At 26.8% G+C, this 25631-nt stretch overlaps 1 protein-coding gene across 1 annotated transcript in view; it reads left to right on the plus strand.

The window, feature by feature from the left end:
* Positions 1-25631, plus strand: part of LOC111623244 (general transcription factor IIH subunit 1-like) — a 59127-nt gene that overhangs the window by 24603 nt on the left and 8893 nt on the right. The window contains exons 5-13 of the mRNA XM_023365742.1: positions 4602-4698; positions 6793-6952; positions 7735-7884; positions 7957-8036; positions 18397-18645; positions 18723-18929; positions 20240-20330; positions 20427-20542; positions 20608-20700. Coding sequence (XP_023221510.1) covers positions 4602-4698; positions 6793-6952; positions 7735-7884; positions 7957-8036; positions 18397-18645; positions 18723-18929; positions 20240-20330; positions 20427-20542; positions 20608-20700 — 1243 coding nt within the window. The remainder of the gene's footprint in view (positions 1-4601; positions 4699-6792; positions 6953-7734; positions 7885-7956; positions 8037-18396; positions 18646-18722; positions 18930-20239; positions 20331-20426; positions 20543-20607; positions 20701-25631) is intronic.

Below are 25631 nucleotides of genomic sequence, written 5' to 3' on the forward strand. Positions count from 1 at the left end.
GTTTTGGAAATATTGGAATACAGATACCCCTTGTATACATTCTTCATGTTATGTGAATCCATCCTGCACGACATAAAGGACTAGTGCAAAACATAGGGTTAGGTTTTAAAAGTTAACAAAAGTATACTATTCTTTTTCATTACTAAGAGAAATATGTCTATTAGAGCAATCAATAATTAACCAACAATCACAATTAAAAGTATTGTATTAATATTAATTTTAGTTAAACGAGTGCATTTTCTTTTACAAAGTATCCTCATCTTCTGAGCTTTTTTGTTGATCTTGATCAGAAATGTCAGCAATGCCTTTATATTTTTATCAAAAAAAAATTTTTAATGAATGACAAAATAAAAATATGTTATTAATCAAAAATTTGTTTTAACAGGTTGTGTTTGTACCAAGTACCAAGCTATTCTAATATTCAAACACAAATTCTGGGAGAATTTGTGTTTGAATATTGAATTGTTTGGGTTGGGAACAGTTAAAGTACTGAAATACCACTGTATTTTGTTCATAATTTTTACAAATGGTTACATTTGTAATCATTTGTAAAAATTTGTAACCATTTGTAAAAATTTGTAACCATTTGTAAAAATTTGTAACCATTTGTAGTCATTTGTAAAATGATTACAAATGATTACAAATGATAATTTTTACAAATGATTACCTATGGTTAAAAAAGTTTAATAACACTTATCTAGAAATGTTTAAATAAACTTTACTAAATATAAAGATTAATCTATAAAAACAAAACACAGTGACAGTCATTATGGCTAAAGTCTGAAAGCAATGACAATGATACCTGGTTGATAGGAAAGCTAAGACGAGGAAAAAAAAAATTGCACTATCAGTTTTTGTTAGTGTAAACCCGACAAAAGGCATGAAACAAATTGAAAATTTTAATTTTCTAAAATCCATGGGCAAATTTGAGACAACATGCATACTTACTTGAATAAAAATAAATATTGAATAATGGAGTTTGTATTTAAAAATTGTGGAATTTTGTATGGAGGATTTTCCAAATTCTTGCATTGTATTCATTACTTGATGAACACCTTGCTATTTGAATATGCACCCAGAATATGTCTAGTATGTCTAGTATATGTCTAGTATGGTACTGCTGTGATTAGCATTAAGCACCTGCACCTATTCATTCATATCATGAGAAAATCTGATTTTGGCATTTTCAATTCATTTCCAATTTTCAACATGAGCCAGTGTGTGTGATTTTACAAGATTTAATACAGAACTTTTTCTTGAAAGCATCATGAATCTAACAACATGAAAGAGTCTAGGTTTATGATTTTTGCACTACTTGTGCCCAAATTTGAATATTGCATTTCTTTACAATGATGCCATGTTTTCTTACATTGTTGAAGTGCTGAAATATGTACTGTGTTGTATGAGGGTACCTGCACATAATTGGAAGCAATTTGCATGACTTCAAGATTGTAACAGATTTGCATTTGTATCTGAAATTTCCTCCAATGTTGATTGTTTTCTCCATATTGAACAGTTGAATAGTTGACTTCAATAATCAACAATAATTTTGTTTTAATGATTGTTCTTAACAGTGAGGTGTGGATTTGCAGGATGCTAATAAGCAACAGTTTCATGCATCTTGTCAAGTGGAATGCAACTTGTATCATGTTCATCTTTTAACATTTGTGAACTACATTCTTTGCTATTGTCACTGATTTAAACATCACCATTGCAATCTTCTTTGAAAAGCTCATAATTTTCAATTAAATCATTAAGGTAGTGATCAAGAGCAATGATGATATCCACTTTGCAAAGGTGCACAGGTTGTTAAATATTTGTAAAAGAAAGTCTGATATCTTGTCTTCAAAGTTATTGTAAGGTAACTGCTGTTGTATTCCCAGATTCAGCTTCTGATTCACTAATTTCAAAACTTTAAAGTGTTAATAATGAATTTTCAATGAAAACAGCAAAGATACTGACTGAAAAAAATAAAATAAAGAATTGTTGTTTTATGTGTTTTAGTTTTCTTTTTGAAGCAGACAACTTTTTTGACATACTTTTCTTCCAGATTGCTTATGGTCAAAAATTATTTTATTTATTCGTGTATTAATCTACATGTTTGTATATACCATATTTACTCGCATATAAGATGAGGTTTTTATTCATTTATCATGGCTTCAAATTCCTAGGATGTCCTATATGTGCGAGTGAAAGATTTTTTGCATTTTTGCAAATAATTTTTGTAAACTGTGTATTTGCATTTTTTACCGGATGCTTATGCTCTTGTATTTAAAAACATAAGTATTTTATGTGGGTCATTTGAATTGTTCTTGTGTATTGTCAGGAGTAAAGATGAATAGCAATAGGAAAAGCAAAGCTTTTAAATTGAATTCCAGATTGAAATTCCAAAATCACATGGGAGCCTGATATAAGTTTTAATCCATTCCCATGTGAAAACATATGATTATTCGGAAATCAGAATTCGGAGAAACTCATAAGTGTAATCAACGGAGAGTGGATTCGACTGTTAAGAATTGGCAAAAAAGAGGTTCCCGATTGTCCAGCTTTACATGAACAAATTATGTTGTTGATTTTACAAGATTTTTCCTTAAAGTTTAAAATGCCAGTAATTTTTGCAGGAAAATGTGTGCATTTACATTCATTTGATATTTTACTTGTGTTTAAATGAAATAAAATTAGAATTGTATTAATAAATCTAATTTTCTTTATTTTGATCTTTAAAGTCACACCTTGCCTATATGCGAGTAAATATGTTATATATGTATGTGTATATCTTTTATTAATATTTTGTATTATTTTACATTAATTTTTGACAACATACAATAACTTGCAGAATCTTATAATTATCTCCTGTGTTGTTAGAAATGTTCTCTGCAGCTGAAATTATACCATCTATTATGTCATCAGCTGTTCTCTAAAATAATGCATAAAAATCATGAAAACAAGAGTCAGGCCAAATGAGCACAACTTACAAGTGATAACAATTAACAGATGACTGAACGAATCTACATTTATACAAATCCTTGGTTACATTTATCAGGATTCATAGCAATTATGGAAACCTGGAAAATGTGGAATTTTTAAGGAAAGTACTATTCTGTGTTAACGTTAATGCTTTTATCCAAAATAATTGATTAATTGATGCAGTTGGTATGCTAAGTTTTGTTCATGTATAATATGCAGGAATTTTCTGTTGTATCTAACTTCATTGAATCAAAGGGTTCGTTCAGAAATGAGTTTTATCAGAAATTCTGAATGGATTAGTTAGCTCAGAGTCCAGGAATTATAAAGTTCTCAGTGCAAAACATCTTTAAAAAAATAATTCCTGGTTTATGGGGTATTATATACCATATATTTTTATGACATATACTATTGTAGTTAGCCCATGCACACCTAATATGTAAATTTAATTGAGATTAAATAGAAATTAAGATTATAGAATTCTATCCATTATCTATCCATCAGTTTGTACATTTCTGGTTACAGTTAGATAATTTAATTTCTGTTGATTGTCCAAGAGGTGATGTTTTGTTATTTTTATCTCATGAGTATCAACTGTCTTGCTATTAAGGCCTGATCTACACTATCAAGCCACATATAGCCCTGTGAAATATTTATCAGTTGTGTCCAATGCACCATATGAAGACTTGAGAGTTACTTTTAGTGTAACTATGTACATTGAACACAATTGATAAATATGACCAGATTAGGAGTGGATTAGGCCTAAAGTTACTCATAGCATATTTTTAAGTTAATATTAATATTTGGTTGATATGGTCTGGATTATGCATTGTTAAATTTGACTCTGACTCGTCAAGCCAATTGATGTGATATGTCAATTTACTTTTGTCATCAACTGTACAAATTTTGTATTATTGCTGTGTTATGATAAACTTAATTTTGCTGTAATTACAAAACAAGATTAAATCTAACAATATTAGGCACTGGAAATTTTTGATGATAACATGGAAATTTACAATGACAAACTGCTATGAATTCTGATATATACATTCATCATAGTTCAAATCAGAATAATAGAAATTAATTCACAATGGTTTAATAATGATTCACCAATTGTTTGAAATTTTCCTCTCTTTTTATTCTTATACATCAGAGATATGCATCTCTGATATATTCTTTGCTACTGTCACTGATCTAAACGTCACCATTACAGTCCTCTTTTACGAAAAGCTCATAATTTTCATAATCAATTATGAGCTTTTCGAAAAAAGCATAAACTAAAAGTGATCAAGAGCAATGATTTTCCTCTTGATCACTACCTTAGAGATGTGCATCTCTGATATATAAGAATAAAGGGAGAGGAAAATTTCAAAATCATAATAAAAAATATTTTCTTATGAACATATCATATATATATATATATAATTAGTATAATATGCAAGTTTTAATGTAATATAGTTTGATAAATATGTATGATATGTTTATAAGAAAATATTTTATTATAATTTTAACAATGAAATGATTCAATAAAATCATTCATTGCAAAATAACTAAACAAAAAAGCCAATGAAATTTCTAATATATTTTGAAATATGTTCTATGTTTCTATAGTATTCTAAAAGTTTTTTATTTAACAGAATATTGCAAGAGGATCCTATTCTGTTTCAACTATATCGAGATCTGGTAATGAGTCAAGTGATAACAGCTGAAGAATTTTGGTCCAATCATGCGGCTGTAGGTATTGTCTTTTCAATATAATGTCTCAACGTGTGTACTGGTTAACAACTTGTAAATGTCTAAGAATCATAAATTATTTTATTATGTTGAAATATAATCTATATAATATATTTCAACCAATTAAAATTTGCATTTTAATATATTTTATTTTTATTTATTAGTAAATTAAGAAAACTTTATTATTTCAAGAACTGCAAGTTATTCAGCCTTTCATTATTAATTAAGGAACATTCTACATACTGTATAATGTTCCTTAAAATTTTGTAAATGTTTTAATTAATTAAAAATGTTCTAAAATTATACAGAAATAGCATTTTAGATCATTAATACATCATAAAACTAAATAAATATTATTTCTAGACGTAGTTTTCTTTGAAATTAATGAATTTTTGATTAGTTGTAAGTTATTTTCAGTTTGTTATATTCAAGTCAGATTTTTTTATAACTGTCTTTGTATAAAAAATTTATAGCTTATAGATTATTATAAAAGTTTATAGAAACATTCATTACGTTACATACAAATTTGTCATAATTATTCAAACAATCAAAATGACTTTTATTTTTATATAATAATTAATACCTATTGGTCACTTAAAGCAAAAAAATCAAGTTGCATGTAATTTATTTTTTTTTATAAAACTAATTATAATTAAATAATAGCTGATTTAAGTTTAATCTTTGGTTGTTGTGGCTCAATACTGATTGAAACCAGTGTGAAAAGTAAACTTGTAATATGATACAGGACTATATGTATGATTGGCTGGAAGGAATTTTATCCCAAATGCATCCCAAGTCCATGTTGTATAGTGAAATAAAATCAAATGTCACAAAGTTCCTGTACATTGGTATCTGTTTTATACATGATGAAAGTACAGTATTTATCAGAATATAAGCAGCACTCCTATTTTTGGAACTCATTTTTAGTAAAAAAAATTCTGCAATGAGTTACTTAACTTTCCTAGCAACATTTTAAATTTTGGTGTCATCATCTGTTATAATATTTTATTAAAAACATTTTTATATTTTTAATTATTATAAAATGGCAAAAAGCTTAATTTTGAGGGTAAGGATGATTTTCATAAAAAATTGTAAATGTTAGTAATGTGTAAAATCAACATTAAGTCTGACCCTACTTGAGATATGACACACAATTCCCTTTATCTCTCTAACCTATCAACCTTTAACCACCAAAATTTAATAGCATCAATCTCCTAATATACAAACCTCCCTGCAAAATTTCAAAAATTTTTGACAAAAAGCACAGGAGTTATTAAGCTTCAAACACAGTGAACAAAATCGTGCCCCACACGTCCATACATACAGAAAAAATCCCCCAATTTTTTTTGCATTTCTTGATGTTTCAAGGTCCTGAGTAAAACTTTCTTGGGAGTGATTTTTTTGACTAATTGCCATACTTTTCCTTGAGATGGAAACGTAATATCTTCTTGAATATAAGGCATACCTTTTTTCTGTTTTTAGCCAATTTTCAGAACAAAAAATTTTTAAATGGTATATTTTGTGACAAAAAATTTACTTTTTTGCATCATAACTTTTTAAAACATCAGTGAAATCTGATTTGCTTGTGTAGAACAAACTTTCAGTATCTTCTGAGATTTTGTGTTGTATTGTCAATGCCAAAGCATAAACTAAAATTGATCAAATGCTTGATGCAGGTCAAGTTACTCAAAGTTGTGCTACATAGTGTTTCTTTGTGTAGATATGGATGCAATATTCAACTTATGACAAAATTGATCTTAAGTATTACAGCCAATGTTCTACTTTACAAATAATTGTTATATAATAATTGATGAAAAATATTATGCATAGCTTGTAATACCTGGAATTGATATTTTAGTAATATGGGAAAAACTAAAACAAAAATGATTTTATGTATTAAATGCAAGTAAAGTGTTCAACTATTAAATTTTATAAGTTTGTTATAAATTTATAAAGTAATATATTTAGCATTATATGTTGATGTAATTATAATGATAGTATTATAAGTTTCTAGTAACTCAACTAATATATTCTGATCTAACTGTAAATGATTAGATGTATATTGATCATTTATATAAATTTTCATTTTTACAGAAAAGGCAAAGTAATAATAAAGAAGGTAATGAACAACAAGAAGTAGGTGTGTCTGCAGCATTTTTAGCAGATATTAAACCACAAACAGATGGCTGTAATGGTTTAAAATATAATATAACTGCTGATATCATAGAATCAATATTTAGGACATATCCAGCAGGTATTTTTTAATTCAAATGATAAAGATTTATAATAATAATAATAATTTCATTTTTTTTTTTATAAATAGAAATAAATAATGATTAATCTCTTTTAAATTTTAACAATTCTTTACTTTAAAAAGTGACTAATCATTTATTTGTTCTAGTTCTTTTTTAACAATATCTATACTTTTTTAACAAATATTTTAATATTTTTGTTAATTGCAAAACATATACATATAAAGATATTTTCCTAAGGTATTTTTGAGTATTAATTTATTTAAGTAAATTATTCTTTAAAGATCATGTATATACTGTGTGTTAATTTTATGCAACATGTATGTAGTAATATTTTCATCTGAAAGTTAAAATTTTTAAGGAAGGAATTGATATTTTAATCTTATATAAAAGTGGTGTATTTGTTATGACAAGCAGCTTTCTTTGTAAAAGCAGTTTCAGTGAAGATTTTTGTTTCAAAAATGTTTCTTAATTAAAATTATTTATATATTAAATTAAAACTATTCTTTTAATTTATGTAAAATCAATTTTCTAAGTTTCGAACCAAAAATTTTTAAAAATTTATAATAATAATAATTCTATTTTATATTAATAAATTTTATTTCAGTCTTTTAGAAAATTGATTGTATTGTAATTAAATGTGAGGTTTTAATTTAAAGTATAAATAATTTTAACCAAAGTTTGTGTTTCATTAGTCACTCAACACAATTTGAAATAATGGATTATTTGATGTAATATTTCATTTATACTTTATTTTTAAAAAATAATAATTTTAATTTAATAGTTAAAAAAAAGCACATGGAAAATGTTCCTAACAAGTTATCAGAAAGTGAATTTTGGACACGTTTCTTTCAATCTCATTATTTTCATAGAGATAGATTAAGTCTTGGAACAAAAGATATTTTTACAGAATGTGTTAAATATGATGAGCAAGGTAATAAAGTTTTTGAAAATTTTTTTATTATGCACTATGGTTTGTTAACTTATCAGTATTTTCTTTTTTAAGATATCAAAAATGCATTAAAAGATGGCATTCAAGATCCTTTTGTAGATGTTACTAATTTTGAAGACACAAATTTAGACGATGTAAGTTGAAGTTAGGCAAGTTAATTTTTAATTAAAAAATAATAATAATTCAAATTTGAATTAATGTGTAATATTTATTAATGCTGAGAATTTGGAAAACTACTTTAATAGTTCAACTATAAGACAATAATAATTTATTTTTAAAGTACATTTTACCTATTTACTTCTTCATATGCAGTAAACCTCACTAAGTCAAATTGCATTAATTTGAAACTGTCTACTGGTCTTGGCACAGATTTCATATAATATGCTTGCATTAAGTCAAAATTGTCAGTATCCTAACTCAAACCTATTTTTTGTGTATCTTCAGCTCTGATAGGTCTGTGATTTTTGTTGACAAGACTATGTCTTGTTTATAAAATCGTACTGCCATTTTATGTTACCAGCATAGAGGTATGGAGTACATATCGAGAGTTGATATTTGGCACAGAGTATTAGGTGCCAAAATCATTTGCGTGTAAAAAAATCCAGACTTGTAGGTAGTTGGGGGACCAAGAACCAAGTCAAAATAAAATACAAAATGGCGACTCTCTCTACAAACAGGCAAACCGAAGTCAGGTGGTGAGAGTGCCACCCACAGTCGTTCTAAGAAGTGAACTCTGACCCTAGGACTGAACACGTAGTATTTTCTTTGTTAAATAAAATTTATAAACTAATTTTGTAAATTTGAGTGCTTCAAATATGACATTAAAACAGGGTTTTATGTCATTACAAGTAGGTTTTTTTTAACATTATCTAGTATAGTAAAATCGTGAGACCGATAAAAATTTGACGTTATATTAGAGTTGTCGTTACATCCGATGATGTTATAATCGGGTTAAACTGTATATTGTTTGTGCAAAATAAAAAATAATTTCAGATGATACAATAGCCACGATACTATTTTTTCAAAAACGGGAAATTTTTGTTGCACATCGACAAAAATTCAACCCAGGCCGACATGCAACGGAGAGAAATTTTGAAATTGGATAGGTTAATTTCATCGAAAATGCATCGTGGTCGTAGCTGGCAAAGTTTGAATAATCACACCCAAAAGCAGCAATACCAAAGAAGATTGGAGAATGAGAACGAGACCTGCCTTAAGCATCAAAGTGATTCCGCTTAGCAGTGAGTCTCCAAGACATAGTCTTGTCCCAAATATGGTTNTATTCTAATATTCAAACACAAATTCTGGGAGAATTTGTGTTTGAATATTGAATTGTTTGGGTTGGGAACAGTTAAAGTACTGAAATACCACTGTATTTTGTTCATAATTTTTACAAATGGTTACATTTGTAATCATTTGTAAAAATTTGTAACCATTTGTAAAAATTTGTAACCATTTGTAAAAATTTGTAACCATTTGTAGTCATTTGTAAAATGATTACAAATGATTACAAATGATAATTTTTACAAATGATTACCTATGGTTAAAAAAGTTTAATAACACTTATCTAGAAATGTTTAAATAAACTTTACTAAATATAAAGATTAATCTATAAAAACAAAACACAGTGACAGTCATTATGGCTAAAGTCTGAAAGCAATGACAATGATACCTGGTTGATAGGAAAGCTAAGACGAGGAAAAAAAAAATTGCACTATCAGTTTTTGTTAGTGTAAACCCGACAAAAGGCATGAAACAAATTGAAAATTTTAATTTTCTAAAATCCATGGGCAAATTTGAGACAACATGCATACTTACTTGAATAAAAATAAATATTGAATAATGGAGTTTGTATTTAAAAATTGTGGAATTTTGTATGGAGGATTTTCCAAATTCTTGCATTGTATTCATTACTTGATGAACACCTTGCTATTTGAATATGCACCCAGAATATGTCTAGTATGTCTAGTATATGTCTAGTATGGTACTGCTGTGATTAGCATTAAGCACCTGCACCTATTCATTCATATCATGAGAAAATCTGATTTTGGCATTTTCAATTCATTTCCAATTTTCAACATGAGCCAGTGTGTGTGATTTTACAAGATTTAATACAGAACTTTTTCTTGAAAGCATCATGAATCTAACAACATGAAAGAGTCTAGGTTTATGATTTTTGCACTACTTGTGCCCAAATTTGAATATTGCATTTCTTTACAATGATGCCATGTTTTCTTACATTGTTGAAGTGCTGAAATATGTACTGTGTTGTATGAGGGTACCTGCACATAATTGGAAGCAATTTGCATGACTTCAAGATTGTAACAGATTTGCATTTGTATCTGAAATTTCCTCCAATGTTGATTGTTTTCTCCATATTGAACAGTTGAATAGTTGACTTCAATAATCAACAATAATTTTGTTTTAATGATTGTTCTTAACAGTGAGGTGTGGATTTGCAGGATGCTAATAAGCAACAGTTTCATGCATCTTGTCAAGTGGAATGCAACTTGTATCATGTTCATCTTTTAACATTTGTGAACTACATTCTTTGCTATTGTCACTGATTTAAACATCACCATTGCAATCTTCTTTGAAAAGCTCATAATTTTCAATTAAATCATTAAGGTAGTGATCAAGAGCAATGATGATATCCACTTTGCAAAGGTGCACAGGTTGTTAAATATTTGTAAAAGAAAGTCTGATATCTTGTCTTCAAAGTTATTGTAAGGTAACTGCTGTTGTATTCCCAGATTCAGCTTCTGATTCACTAATTTCAAAACTTTAAAGTGTTAATAATGAATTTTCAATGAAAACAGCAAAGATACTGACTGAAAAAAATAAAATAAAGAATTGTTGTTTTATGTGTTTTAGTTTTCTTTTTGAAGCAGACAACTTTTTTGACATACTTTTCTTCCAGATTGCTTATGGTCAAAAATTATTTTATTTATTCGTGTATTAATCTACATGTTTGTATATACCATATTTACTCGCATATAAGATGAGGTTTTTATTCATTTATCATGGCTTCAAATTCCTAGGATGTCCTATATGTGCGAGTGAAAGATTTTTTGCATTTTTGCAAATAATTTTTGTAAACTGTGTATTTGCATTTTTTACCGGATGCTTATGCTCTTGTATTTAAAAACATAAGTATTTTATGTGGGTCATTTGAATTGTTCTTGTGTATTGTCAGGAGTAAAGATGAATAGCAATAGGAAAAGCAAAGCTTTTAAATTGAATTCCAGATTGAAATTCCAAAATCACATGGGAGCCTGATATAAGTTTTAATCCATTCCCATGTGAAAACATATGATTATTCGGAAATCAGAATTCGGAGAAACTCATAAGTGTAATCAACGGAGAGTGGATTCGACTGTTAAGAATTGGCAAAAAAGAGGTTCCCGATTGTCCAGCTTTACATGAACAAATTATGTTGTTGATTTTACAAGATTTTTCCTTAAAGTTTAAAATGCCAGTAATTTTTGCAGGAAAATGTGTGCATTTACATTCATTTGATATTTTACTTGTGTTTAAATGAAATAAAATTAGAATTGTATTAATAAATCTAATTTTCTTTATTTTGATCTTTAAAGTCACACCTTGCCTATATGCGAGTAAATATGTTATATATGTATGTGTATATCTTTTATTAATATTTTGTATTATTTTACATTAATTTTTGACAACATACAATAACTTGCAGAATCTTATAATTATCTCCTGTGTTGTTAGAAATGTTCTCTGCAGCTGAAATTATACCATCTATTATGTCATCAGCTGTTCTCTAAAATAATGCATAAAAATCATGAAAACAAGAGTCAGGCCAAATGAGCACAACTTACAAGTGATAACAATTAACAGATGACTGAACGAATCTACATTTATACAAATCCTTGGTTACATTTATCAGGATTCATAGCAATTATGGAAACCTGGAAAATGTGGAATTTTTAAGGAAAGTACTATTCTGTGTTAACGTTAATGCTTTTATCCAAAATAATTGATTAATTGATGCAGTTGGTATGCTAAGTTTTGTTCATGTATAATATGCAGGAATTTTCTGTTGTATCTAACTTCATTGAATCAAAGGGTTCGTTCAGAAATGAGTTTTATCAGAAATTCTGAATGGATTAGTTAGCTCAGAGTCCAGGAATTATAAAGTTCTCAGTGCAAAACATCTTTAAAAAAATAATTCCTGGTTTATGGGGTATTATATACCATATATTTTTATGACATATACTATTGTAGTTAGCCCATGCACACCTAATATGTAAATTTAATTGAGATTAAATAGAAATTAAGATTATAGAATTCTATCCATTATCTATCCATCAGTTTGTACATTTCTGGTTACAGTTAGATAATTTAATTTCTGTTGATTGTCCAAGAGGTGATGTTTTGTTATTTTTATCTCATGAGTATCAACTGTCTTGCTATTAAGGCCTGATCTACACTATCAAGCCACATATAGCCCTGTGAAATATTTATCAGTTGTGTCCAATGCACCATATGAAGACTTGAGAGTTACTTTTAGTGTAACTATGTACATTGAACACAATTGATAAATATGACCAGATTAGGAGTGGATTAGGCCTAAAGTTACTCATAGCATATTTTTAAGTTAATATTAATATTTGGTTGATATGGTCTGGATTATGCATTGTTAAATTTGACTCTGACTCGTCAAGCCAATTGATGTGATATGTCAATTTACTTTTGTCATCGACTGTACAAATTTTGTATTATTGCTGTGTTATGATAAACTTAATTTTGCTGTAATTACAAAACAAGATTAAATCTAACAATATTAGGCACTGGAAATTTTTGATGATAACATGGAAATTTACAATGACAAACTGCTATGAATTCTGATATATACATTCATCATAGTTCAAATCAGAATAATAGAAATTAATTCACAATGGTTTAATAATGATTCACCAATTGTTTGAAATTTTCCTCTCTTTTTATTCTTATACATCAGAGATATGCATCTCTGATATATTCTTTGCTACTGTCACTGATCTAAACGTCACCATTACAGTCCTCTTTTACGAAAAGCTCATAATTTTCATAATCAATTATGAGCTTTTCGAAAAAAGCATAAACTAAAAGTGATCAAGAGCAATGATTTTCCTCTTGATCACTACCTTAGAGATGTGCATCTCTGATATATAAGAATAAAGGGAGAGGAAAATTTCAAAATCATAATAAAAAATATTTTCTTATGAACATATCATATATATATATATATATAATTAGTATAATATGCAAGTTTTAATGTAATATAGTTTGATAAATATGTATGATATGTNTTCAACTATATCGAGATCTGGTAATGAGTCAAGTGATAACAGCTGAAGAATTTTGGTCCAATCATGCGGCTGTAGGTATTGTCTTTTCAATATAATGTCTCAACGTGTGTACTGGTTAACAACTTGTAAATGTCTAAGAATCATAAATTATTTTATTATGTTGAAATATAATCTATATAATATATTTCAACCAATTAAAATTTGCATTTTAATATATTTTATTTTTATTTATTAGTAAATTAAGAAAACTTTATTATTTCAAGAACTGCAAGTTATTCAGCCTTTCATTATTAATTAAGGAACATTCTACATACTGTATAATGTTCCTTAAAATTTTGTAAATGTTTTAATTAATTAAAAATGTTCTAAAATTATACAGAAATAGCATTTTAGATCATTAATACATCATAAAACTAAATAAATATTATTTCTAGACGTAGTTTTCTTTGAAATTAATGAATTTTTGATTAGTTGTAAGTTATTTTCAGTTTGTTATATTCAAGTCAGATTTTTTTATAACTGTCTTTGTATAAAAAATTTATAGCTTATAGATTATTATAAAAGTTTATAGAAACATTCATTACGTTACATACAAATTTGTCATAATTATTCAAACAATCAAAATGACTTTTATTTTTATATAATAATTAATACCTATTGGTCACTTAAAGCAAAAAAATCAAGTTGCATGTAATTTATTTTTTTTTATAAAACTAATTATAATTAAATAATAGCTGATTTAAGTTTAATCTTTGGTTGTTGTGGCTCAATACTGATTGAAACCAGTGTGAAAAGTAAACTTGTAATATGATACAGGACTATATGTATGATTGGCTGGAAGGAATTTTATCCCAAATGCATCCCAAGTCCATGTTGTATAGTGAAATAAAATCAAATGTCACAAAGTTCCTGTACATTGGTATCTGTTTTATACATGATGAAAGTACAGTATTTATCAGAATATAAGCAGCACTCCTATTTTTGGAACTCATTTTTAGTAAAAAAAATTCTGCAATGAGTTACTTAACTTTCCTAGCAACATTTTAAATTTTGGTGTCATCATCTGTTATAATATTTTATTAAAAACATTTTTATATTTTTAATTATTATAAAATGGCAAAAAGCTTAATTTTGAGGGTAAGGATGATTTTCATAAAAAATTGTAAATGTTAGTAATGTGTAAAATCAACATTAAGTCTGACCCTACTTGAGATATGACACACAATTCCCTTTATCTCTCTAACCTATCAACCTTTAACCACCAAAATTTAATAGCATCAATCTCCTAATATACAAACCTCCCTGCAAAATTTCAAAAATTTTTGACAAAAAGCACAGGAGTTATTAAGCTTCAAACACAGTGAACAAAATCGTGCCCCACACGTCCATACATACAGAAAAAATCCCCCAATTTTTTTTGCATTTCTTGATGTTTCAAGGTCCTGAGTAAAACTTTCTTGGGAGTGATTTTTTTGACTAATTGCCATACTTTTCCTTGAGATGGAAACGTAATATCTTCTTGAATATAAGGCATACCTTTTTTCTGTTTTTAGCCAATTTTCAGAACAAAAAATTTTTAAATGGTATATTTTGTGACAAAAAATTTACTTTTTTGCATCATAACTTTTTAAAACATCAGTGAAATCTGATTTGCTTGTGTAGAACAAACTTTCAGTATCTTCTGAGATTTTGTGTTGTATTGTCAATGCCAAAGCATAAACTAAAATTGATCAAATGCTTGATGCAGGTCAAGTTACTCAAAGTTGTGCTACATAGTGTTTCTTTGTGTAGATATGGATGCAATATTCAACTTATGACAAAATTGATCTTAAGTATTACAGCCAATGTTCTACTTTACAAATAATTGTTATATAATAATTGATGAAAAATATTATGCATAGCTTGTAATACCTGGAATTGATATTTTAGTAATATGGGAAAAACTAAAACAAAAATGATTTTATGTATTAAATGCAAGTAAAGTGTTCAACTATTAAATTTTATAAGTTTGTTATAAATTTATAAAGTAATATATTTAGCATTATATGTTGATGTAATTATAATGATAGTATTATAAGTTTCTAGTAACTCAACTAATATATTCTGATCTAACTGTAAATGATTAGATGTATATTGATCATTTATATAAATTTTCATTTTTACAGAAAAGGCAAAGTAATAATAAAGAAGGTAATGAACAACAAGAAGTAGGTGTGTCTGCAGCATTTTTAGCAGATATTAAACCACAAACAGATGGCTGTAATGGTTTAAAATATAATATAACTGCTGATATCATAGAATCAATATTTAGGACATATCCAGCAGGTATTTTTTAATTCAAATGATAAAGATTTATAATAATAATAATAATTTCATTTTTTTTTTTATAAATAGAAATAAATAATGATTAATCTCTTTTAAATTTTAACAATTCTTTACTTTAAAAAGTGACTAATCATTTATTTGTTCTAGTTCTTTTTTAACAATATCTATACTTTTTTAACAAATATTTTAATATTTTTGTTAATTGCAAAACATATACATATAAAGATATTTTCCTAAGGTATTTTTGAGTATTAATTTATTTAAGTAAATTATTCTTTAAAGATCATGTATATACTGTGTGTTAATTTTATGCAACATGTATGTAGTAATATTTTCATCTGAAAGTTAAAATTTTTAAGGAAGGAATTGATATTTTAATCTTATATAAAAGTGGTGTATTTGTTATGACAAGCAGCTTTCTTTGTAAAAGCAGTTTCAGTGAAGATTTTTGTTTCAAAAATGTTTCTTAATTAAAATTATTTATATATTAAATTAAAACTATTCTTTTAATTTATGTAAAATCAATTTTCTAAGTTTCGAACCAAAAATTTTTAAAAATTTATAATAATAATAATTCTATTTTATATTAATAAATTTTATTTCAGTCTTTTAGAAAATTGATTGTATTGTAATTAAATGTGAGGTTTTAATTTAAAGTATAAATAATTTTAACCAAAGTTTGTGTTTCATTAGTCACTCAACACAATTTGAAATAATGGATTATTTGATGTAATATTTCATTTATACTTTATTTTTAAAAAATAATAATTTTAATTTAATAGTTAAAAAAAAGCACATGGAAAATGTTCCTAACAAGTTATCAGAAAGTGAATTTTGGACACGTTTCTTTCAATCTCATTATTTTCATAGAGATAGATTAAGTCTTGGAACAAAAGATATTTTTACAGAATGTGTTAAATATGATGAGCAAGGTAATAAAGTTTTTGAAAATTTTTTTATTATGCACTATGGTTTGTTAACTTATCAGTATTTTCTTTTTTAAGATATCAAAAATGCATTAAAAGATGGCATTCAAGATCCTTTTGTAGATGTTACTAATTTTGAAGACACAAATTTAGACGATGTAAGTTGAAGTTAGGCAAGTTAATTTTTAATTAAAAAATAATAATAATTCAAATTTGAATTAATGTGTAATATTTATTAATGCTGAGAATTTGGAAAACTACTTTAATAGTTCAACTATAAGACAATAATAATTTATTTTTAAAGTACTTACATTTTACCTATTTACTTCTTCATATGCAGTAAACCTCACTAAGTCAAATTGCATTAATTTGAAACTGTCTACTGGTCTTGGCACAGATTTCATATAATATGCTTGCATTAAGTCAAAATTGTCAGTATCCTAACTCAAACCTATTTTTTGTGTATCTTCAGCTCTGATAGGTCTGTGATTTTTGTTGACAAGACTATGTCTTGTTTATAAAATCGTACTGCCATTTTATGTTACCAGCATAGAGGTATGGAGTACATATCGAGAGTTGATATTTGGCACAGAGTATTAGGTGCCAAAATCATTTGCGTGTAAAAAAATCCAGACTTGTAGGTAGTTGGGGGACCAAGAACCGAGTCAAAATAAAATACAAAATGGCGACTCTCTCTACAAACAGGCAAACCGAAGTCAGGTGGTGAGAGTGCCACCCACAGTCGTTCTAAGAAGTGAACTCTGACCCTAGGACTGAACACGTAGTATTTTCTTTGTTAAATAAAATTTGTAAATTTGAGTGCTTCAAATATGACATTAAACAGGGTTTTATGTCATTACAAGTAGGTTTTTTTTAACATTATCTAGTATAGTAAAATCGTGAGACCGATAAAAATTTGACGTTATATTAGGGTTGTCGTTACATCTGATGACGTTATAATCGGGTTAAACTGTATATTGTTTGTGCAAAATAAAAAAAATTATTTCGGATGATACAATAGCCACGATACTATTTTTTCAAAAACGGGAAATTTTTGTTGCGCATTGACAAAAATTCAACCCAGGCCGACATGCAACGGAGAGAAATTTTGAAATTGGATAGGTTAATTTCATCGAAAATGCATCGTGGTCGTAGCTGGCAAAGTTTGAATAATCACACCCAAAAGCAGCAATACCAAAGAAGATTGGAGAATGAGAACGAGACCTGCCTTGAGCATCAAAGTGATTCCGTCTCCGTGACATAGTCTTGTCCCAAATACGGTTTTGCCGTTTTACTTGTTTTAGTATTATTCTGATTAGCATAGCAAGCTGTAAAGTGATTCTGCTTAGCAGTGAGTCTCCAAGACATAGTCTTGTCCCAAATATGGTTTTGCTGTTTTACTTGTTTTCTGTTATATTTTGTGTGAGTACAGATGATTAAAATAAAAAATACTATGCTATACACAACACACCATTACAACCTCATGTTGACATCCTTTCACTGATACAGTATGTTACTGGCATTGTGGTTGGACACAAGGGGATGCCTTGACAATGCTTTCAAATGCATCATAAACTGTGTACAATTTTATAATCACTCTATGAACAGATTCTTGAAAAATGGCTTGATAGATAGAAATTTATGGCTACAGAAAAATGAAAAATTTAGGTATTGCTAACTCAAAGTTGGAAGTTTTTTAACCCCTTAAACTATGATTTAATGATGTTTTAAAATATAATGTTTACTTACATAATATATGTTAATTTACTAAGATATATTTATTGGAAATAATTTATTATTTCTGCAGTAATTATTAAAAATAATGCATTAAAATTATTGAATAATTTTTCACTGATTGTTTTGAATAAAAGCTGTTCAAAACTAAATGCTTTATTTTAAATTAAAAGTTTTGTTCTTTTCTCTAGGGTTATGGAGTTAAAACTGCAGATGTCGTTCAATCAAGTATTAATGCTAATTTATCTATGATTCGTCGTTTCAATCATCATTCTATGATGGTTCTTAATTCAACTTGTCAAAATAATCAAGCTTCATTAGCAGTGAATAGTAAATCAATAAATAATTCAAAACTCAATGAAAATGAGAAAGATGCGAAACAAACTTTCAATAACAGTAGAGAACCAACTGATTTAGAACAACACAGAAGTATTAAAAAAGTAATAAAAACTAAAATAAAATTAATTAATGAATTGCTATATGATTTAGTTTTTTAATTGCTTTTTTTTTTTAACAGATAAGATTAGAAGAAAAGATTCAGTATGAAGATCTTGGTAAGGATCAAGGCAGTCAGTCTGCTTCTCTGAATTTAGCAAAGTGTGACAGATACATCCATGGTCCTACTCTAGTCACAGATTCTATTTATTTTACTGATGAAGAAATTAGACAATCCACTTTGTATCAATGTAGACTAATAGCAAATTGGAATCCATCATTATCAAATGTAAGTTTTTAATATTATCTAAAAATATTAATTTCTGTAAAGTACATAAAATATTAACAGCCAGGTTTTTTAAGAGAAATAATTATGAGAATCACTTTTTTGATTTAAATTATTTTTCATTATGAATTCTTTTTATATATTATAGTTTAAACATGTGTGTTATTTTTTTATAAACTGATATATTTATGAAATTACACTTAAAACATTTAATTCATCTTATTATTCCAAAGAATATTTTAAAAGAGAAATTGTATACATACAAAAATTTTTACTTGGCATATGTATAAACAATGCCATTACTTGGTAGGTGCACAGGCACAGGGCCTGGGATAAAGGGAGCCTTGAAATGGAACTGACAAAAAAAAAAAAAAAAATTGTCAAATATACTGTAATAATATTTTATTAATACATGTGAATGATCTTGAATATTTGTTGTGTACACAAAAATTATAAACAACAGTTTTATTATTTACTATTGAACACAAGACTGTGTTATTATTAAAACACTTGGCGTTTATCCACTTTATTCAGTTGATACAGTTATTCAGTTGATAGTTTTATTATTATTTTTCCTCAAAAAATTAAGGGGCCTAAAAATAAAGCATTGCAGAGGACAAGTGAAAAGTTAGTTCTGATACTGCATAATAATCAGTAAAATCTGTTATTTAATTGAAACAACATAAAAAACAATATTTGTTCTTTTTTAAAATATGATGCTAAGATATTTAATTTAGTTTATAACAGGCATTAGATTTTCTATGCACCACTTGGTATCTGTGAAGAAATGTATTGGCCTTACTCCAAGCTAAAAGTTGTGATATACTGTATATAACTGTACAATAGTTGGAGAACTATTTTTAAGTTAGTTTTCATTCAAAATTTTATTAAGAATATAACAAATTATACTAAAAAGATATGCAGATTGTAACTTGTAAATGGAACAGTCTTATTTTTTTCAGGTAAGGGACTAATGAACACTTTGTTTATATTTTTAGATATTTATTTCCTAGTGTATCTGTCATTAGAAACTTTTTCCAAGAGAAATTTGCAATAGATTTGTATTTTTTGTAGAACTATTGAGATTATTTTTGTTAAACTGTCATATTCTAGATCTGTGTTTCATATCTATCAAATATTTTCTTTGACTGTAATAAAATGTTTAAGATTTCATAATTCTTCTTAGCAAATTATTAGATACTTTTTTCCAGGGGTTTTAGATAAAAAATTGGCAGCATGACATTTTTTGATTATGATTATATATAAATATATTACTTATTTTCTTATATTAAATTAAATTTATTTTAATCTAGGTTCAGTTATCACAACCTGCTACAGCTGCACTTGGAGAATTATCACCTGGTGGAGCAATTATGAAAAATTCTCATCATATATCAATAAAAGGTAATATCATATTTTAACATTTATTAATTGATTTTTAAGAAAAAGTTATTTTAAACATTATTTAATGATACGAGATTAAATGATTTTCATTTGTAGATACGATAAGTATAGAAATTCAGCAAGAATTACAGCAGTTATATATTGCTCTATGTGAATTAATTCGACATTTTTGGCAGTGTTTTCCTACCACCACTTCACAATTAGAAGAGAAGGTTTGAAAGTTTTTAAAGTAAATATATAATAAATTCCAAAAATTATAAAAATACTTTTTTTATAGGTAATTCGAATGCAATCTACATTGGAAAGATTTGAAGTTTCAAAAATACAGCCTTTCAGAGAACGTCTGCTCAGAGAACGTTATAATTTGGGTGTAAGTATTAAAAAGTGGCATAGCTAAAAACTTTATTATTGATTATGAAATTAAAACTAAATCTTAATTATGCATATTAAAAAAAACACACACACATGAAATTTTAATGAAATAATTTACAAAATAATAAATTTCAGGACAAAGTTAATCATTTTGTTATAAAGAATGATTATAATTCCAATCTCTTCATTTGTAAATATATTGGAATATAGTCGACCCCCCTATAACATGGTAGATATGTTCCGTTCTTTATGAAATTGATGTTCTACGAGTCCTTAAATATATGAGCCAATCACAGCTCAGCACATATGCAGTTTACGGCTGTTTGAAAGGTTTTCTTCCATAAAATTAATCGATTCTAGACTAATTTGACTCAACATTTCTGAAACACGTATAATTTTTTGGGAATAATCCATATAAACTATGCTATAAACAAAAAATTGTAGGATTACTTACTGAGTGTGCACCATTCGACAACGCCATTGCTTAAGCTTGTTTTCGTCATGGAGCACCATGCCTATAAACATAAGGGAAGAAAGCGAAGATGCCAGATCTCCAGTTATTTGATATACTTCACATAAGAATGCTTTTGCCCAACCATCAGCAAAACCTTCTAGTGGTCCAACCATTAACCTGAACGGGGTTAATGGTTGCACATCAAATGGGGGTGCACGTGTTTCCTGATAAATTATTTTTCTGTGAAAAATTCGCTGAACTTTNCAAAATAACTAAACAAAAAAGCCAATGAAATTTCTAATATATTTTGAAATATGTTCTATGTTTCTATAGTATTCTAAAAGTTTTTTATTTAACAGAATATTGCAAGAGGATCCTATTCTGTTTCAACTATATCGAGATCTGGTAATGAGTCAAGTGATAACAGCTGAAGAATTTTGGTCCAATCATGCGGCTGTAGGTATTGTCTTTTCAATATAATGTCTCAACGTGTGTACTGGTTAACAACTTGTAAATGTCTAAGAATCATAAATTATTTTATTATGTTGAAATATAATCTATATAATATATTTCAACCAATTAAAATTTGCATTTTAATATATTTTATTTTTATTTATTAGTAAATTAAGAAAACTTTATTATTTCAAGAACTGCAAGTTATTCAGCCTTTCATTATTAATTAAGGAACATTCTACATACTGTATAATGTTCCTTAAAATTTTGTAAATGTTTTAATTAATTAAAAACGTTCTAAAATTATACAGAAATAGCATTTTAGATCATTAATACATCATAAAACTAAATAAATATTATTTCTAGACGTAGTTTTCTTTGAAATTAATGAATTTTTGATTAGTTGTAAGTTATTTTCAGTTTGTTATATTCAAGTCAGATTTTTTTATAACTGTCTTTGTATCAAAAATTTATAGCTTATAGATTATTATAAAAGTTTATAGAAACATTCATTACGTTACATACAAATTTGTCATAATTATTCAAACAATCAAAATGACTTTTATTTTTATATAATAATTAATACCTATTGGTCACTTAAAGCAAAAAAATCAAGTTGCATGTAATTTATTTTTTTTTATAAAACTAATTATAATTAAATAATAGCTGATTTAAGTTTAATCTTTGGTTGTTGTGGCTCAATACTGATTGAAACCAGTGTGAAAAGTAAACTTGTAATATGATACAGGACTATATGTATGATTGGCTGGAAGGAATTTTATCCCAAATGCATCCCAAGTCCATGTTGTATAGTGAAATAAAATCAAATGTCACAAAGTTCCTGTACATTGGTATCTGTTTTATACATGATGAAAGTACAGTATTTATCAGAATATAAGCAGCACTCCTATTTTTGGAACTCATTTTTAGTAAAAAAAATTCTGCAATGAGTTACTTAACTTTCCTAGCAACATTTTAAATTTTGGTGTCATCATCTGTTATAATATTTTATTAAAAACATTTTTATATTTTTAATTATTATAAAATGGCAAAAAGCTTAATTTTGAGGGTAAGGATGATTTTCATAAAAAATTGTAAATGTTAGTAATGTGTAAAATCAACATTAAGTCTGACCCTACTTGAGATATGACACACAATTCCCTTTATCTCTCTAACCTATCAACCTTTAACCACCAAAATTTAATAGCATCAATCTCCTAATATACAAACCTCCCTGCAAAATTTCAAAAATTTTTGACAAAAAGCACAGGAGTTATTAAGCTTCAAACACAGTGAACAAAATCGTGCCCCACACGTCCATACATACAGAAAAAATCCCCCAATTTTTTTTGCATTTCTTGATGTTTCAAGGTCCTGAGTAAAACTTTCTTGGGAGTGATTTTTTTGACTAATTGCCATACTTTTCCTTGAGATGGAAACGTAATATCTTCTTGAATATAAGGCATACCTTTTTTCTGTTTTTAGCCAATTTTCAGAACAAAAAATTTTTAAATGGTATATTTTGTGACAAAAAATTTACTTTTTTGCATCATAACTTTTTAAAACATCAGTGAAATCTGATTTGCTTGTGTAGAACAAACTTTCAGTATCTTCTGAGATTTTGTGTTGTATTGTCAATGCCAAAGCATAAACTAAAATTGATCAAATGCTTGATGCAGGTCAAGTTACTCAAAGTTGTGCTACATAGTGTTTCTTTGTGTAGATATGGATGCAATATTCAACTTATGACAAAATTGATCTTAAGTATTACAGCCAATGTTCTACTTTACAAATAATTGTTATATAATAATTGATGAAAAATATTATGCATAGCTTGTAATACCTGGAATTGATATTTTAGTAATATGGGAAAAACTAAAACAAAAATGATTTTATGTATTAAATGCAAGTAAAGTGTTCAACTATTAAATTTTATAAGTTTGTTATAAATTTATAAAGTAATATATTTAGCATTATATGTTGATGTAATTATAATGATAGTATTATAAGTTTCTAGTAACTCAACTAATATATTCTGATCTAACTGTAAATGATTAGATGTATATTGATCATTTATATAAATTTTCATTTTTACAGAAAAGGCAAAGTAATAATAAAGAAGGTAATGAACAACAAGAAGTAGGTGTGTCTGCAGCATTTTTAGCAGATATTAAACCACAAACAGATGGCTGTAATGGTTTAAAATATAATATAACTGCTGATATCATAGAATCAATATTTAGGACATATCCAGCAGGTATTTTTTAATTCAAATGATAAAGATTTATAATAATAATAATAATTTCATTTTTTTTTTTATAAATAGAAATAAATAATGATTAATCTCTTTTAAATTTTAACAATTCTTTACTTTAAAAAGTGACTAATCATTTATTTGTTCTAGTTCTTTTTTAACAATATCTATACTTTTTTAACAAATATTTTAATATTTTTGTTAATTGCAAAACATATACATATAAAGATATTTTCCTAAGGTATTTTTGAGTATTAATTTATTTAAGTAAATTATTCTTTAAAGATCATGTATATACTGTGTGTTAATTTTATGCAACATGTATGTAGTAATATTTTCATCTGAAAGTTAAAATTTTTAAGGAAGGAATTGATATTTTAATCTTATATAAAAGTGGTGTATTTGTTATGACAAGCAGCTTTCTTTGTAAAAGCAGTTTCAATGAAGATTTTTGTTTCAAAAATGTTTCTTAATTAAAATTATTTATATATTAAATTAAAACTATTCTTTTAATTTATGTAAAATCAATTTTCTAAGTTTCGAACCAAAAATTTTTAAAAATTTATAATAATAATAATTCTATTTTATATTAATAAATTTTATTTCAGTCTTTTAGAAAATTGATTGTATTGTAATTAAATGTGAGGTTTTAATTTAAAGTATAAATAATTTTAACCAAAGTTTGTGTTTCATTAGTCACTCAACACAATTTGAAATAATGGATTATTTGATGTAATATTTCATTTATACTTTATTTTTAAAAAATAATAATTTTAATTTAATAGTTAAAAAAAAGCACATGGAAAATGTTCCTAACAAGTTATCAGAAAGTGAATTTTGGACACGTTTCTTTCAATCTCATTATTTTCATAGAGATAGATTAAGTCTTGGAACAAAAGATATTTTTACAGAATGTGTTAAATATGATGAGCAAGGTAATAAAGTTTTTGAAAATTTTTTTATTATGCACTATGGTTTGTTAACTTATCAGTATTTTCTTTTTTAAGATATCAAAAATGCATTAAAAGATGGCATTCAAGATCCTTTTGTAGATGTTACTAATTTTGAAGACACAAATTTAGACGATGTAAGTTGAAGTTAGGCAAGTTAATTTTTAATTAAAAAATAATAATAATTCAAATTTGAATTAATGTGTAATATTTATTAATGCCGAGAATTTGGAAAACTACTTTAATAGTTCAACTATAAGACAATAATAATTTATTTTTAAAGTACTTACATTTTACCTATTTACTTCTTCATATGCAGTAAACCTCACTAAGTCAAATTGCATTAATTTGAAACTGTCTACTGGTCTTGGCACAGATTTCATATAATATGCTTGCATTAAGTCAAAATTGTCAGTATCCTAACTCAAACCTATTTTTTGTGTATCTTCAGCTCTGATAGGTCTGTGATTTTTGTTGACAAGACTATGTCTTGTTTATAAAATCGTACTGCCATTTTATGTTACCAGCATAGAGGTATGGAGTACATATCGAGAGTTGATATTTGGCACAGAGTATTAGGTGCCAAAATCATTTGCGTGTAAAAAAATCCAGACTTGTAGGTAGTTGGGGGACCAAGAACCGAGTCAAAATAAAATACAAAATGGCGACTCTCTCTACAAACAGGCAAACCGAAGTCAGGTGGTGAGAGTGCCACCCACAGTCGTTCTAAGAAGTGAACTCTGACCCTAGGACTGAACACGTAGTATTTTCTTTGTTAAATAAAATTTGTAAACTAACTTTGATCCCAGAACTGCCCT

Source organism: Centruroides sculpturatus, unplaced genomic scaffold, assembly GCF_000671375.1.
Source record: "Centruroides sculpturatus isolate CEXI.00-Female unplaced genomic scaffold, Cexi_2.0 scaffold262, whole genome shotgun sequence".
Lineage (NCBI taxonomy): Eukaryota > Metazoa > Arthropoda > Arachnida > Scorpiones > Buthidae > Centruroides > Centruroides sculpturatus.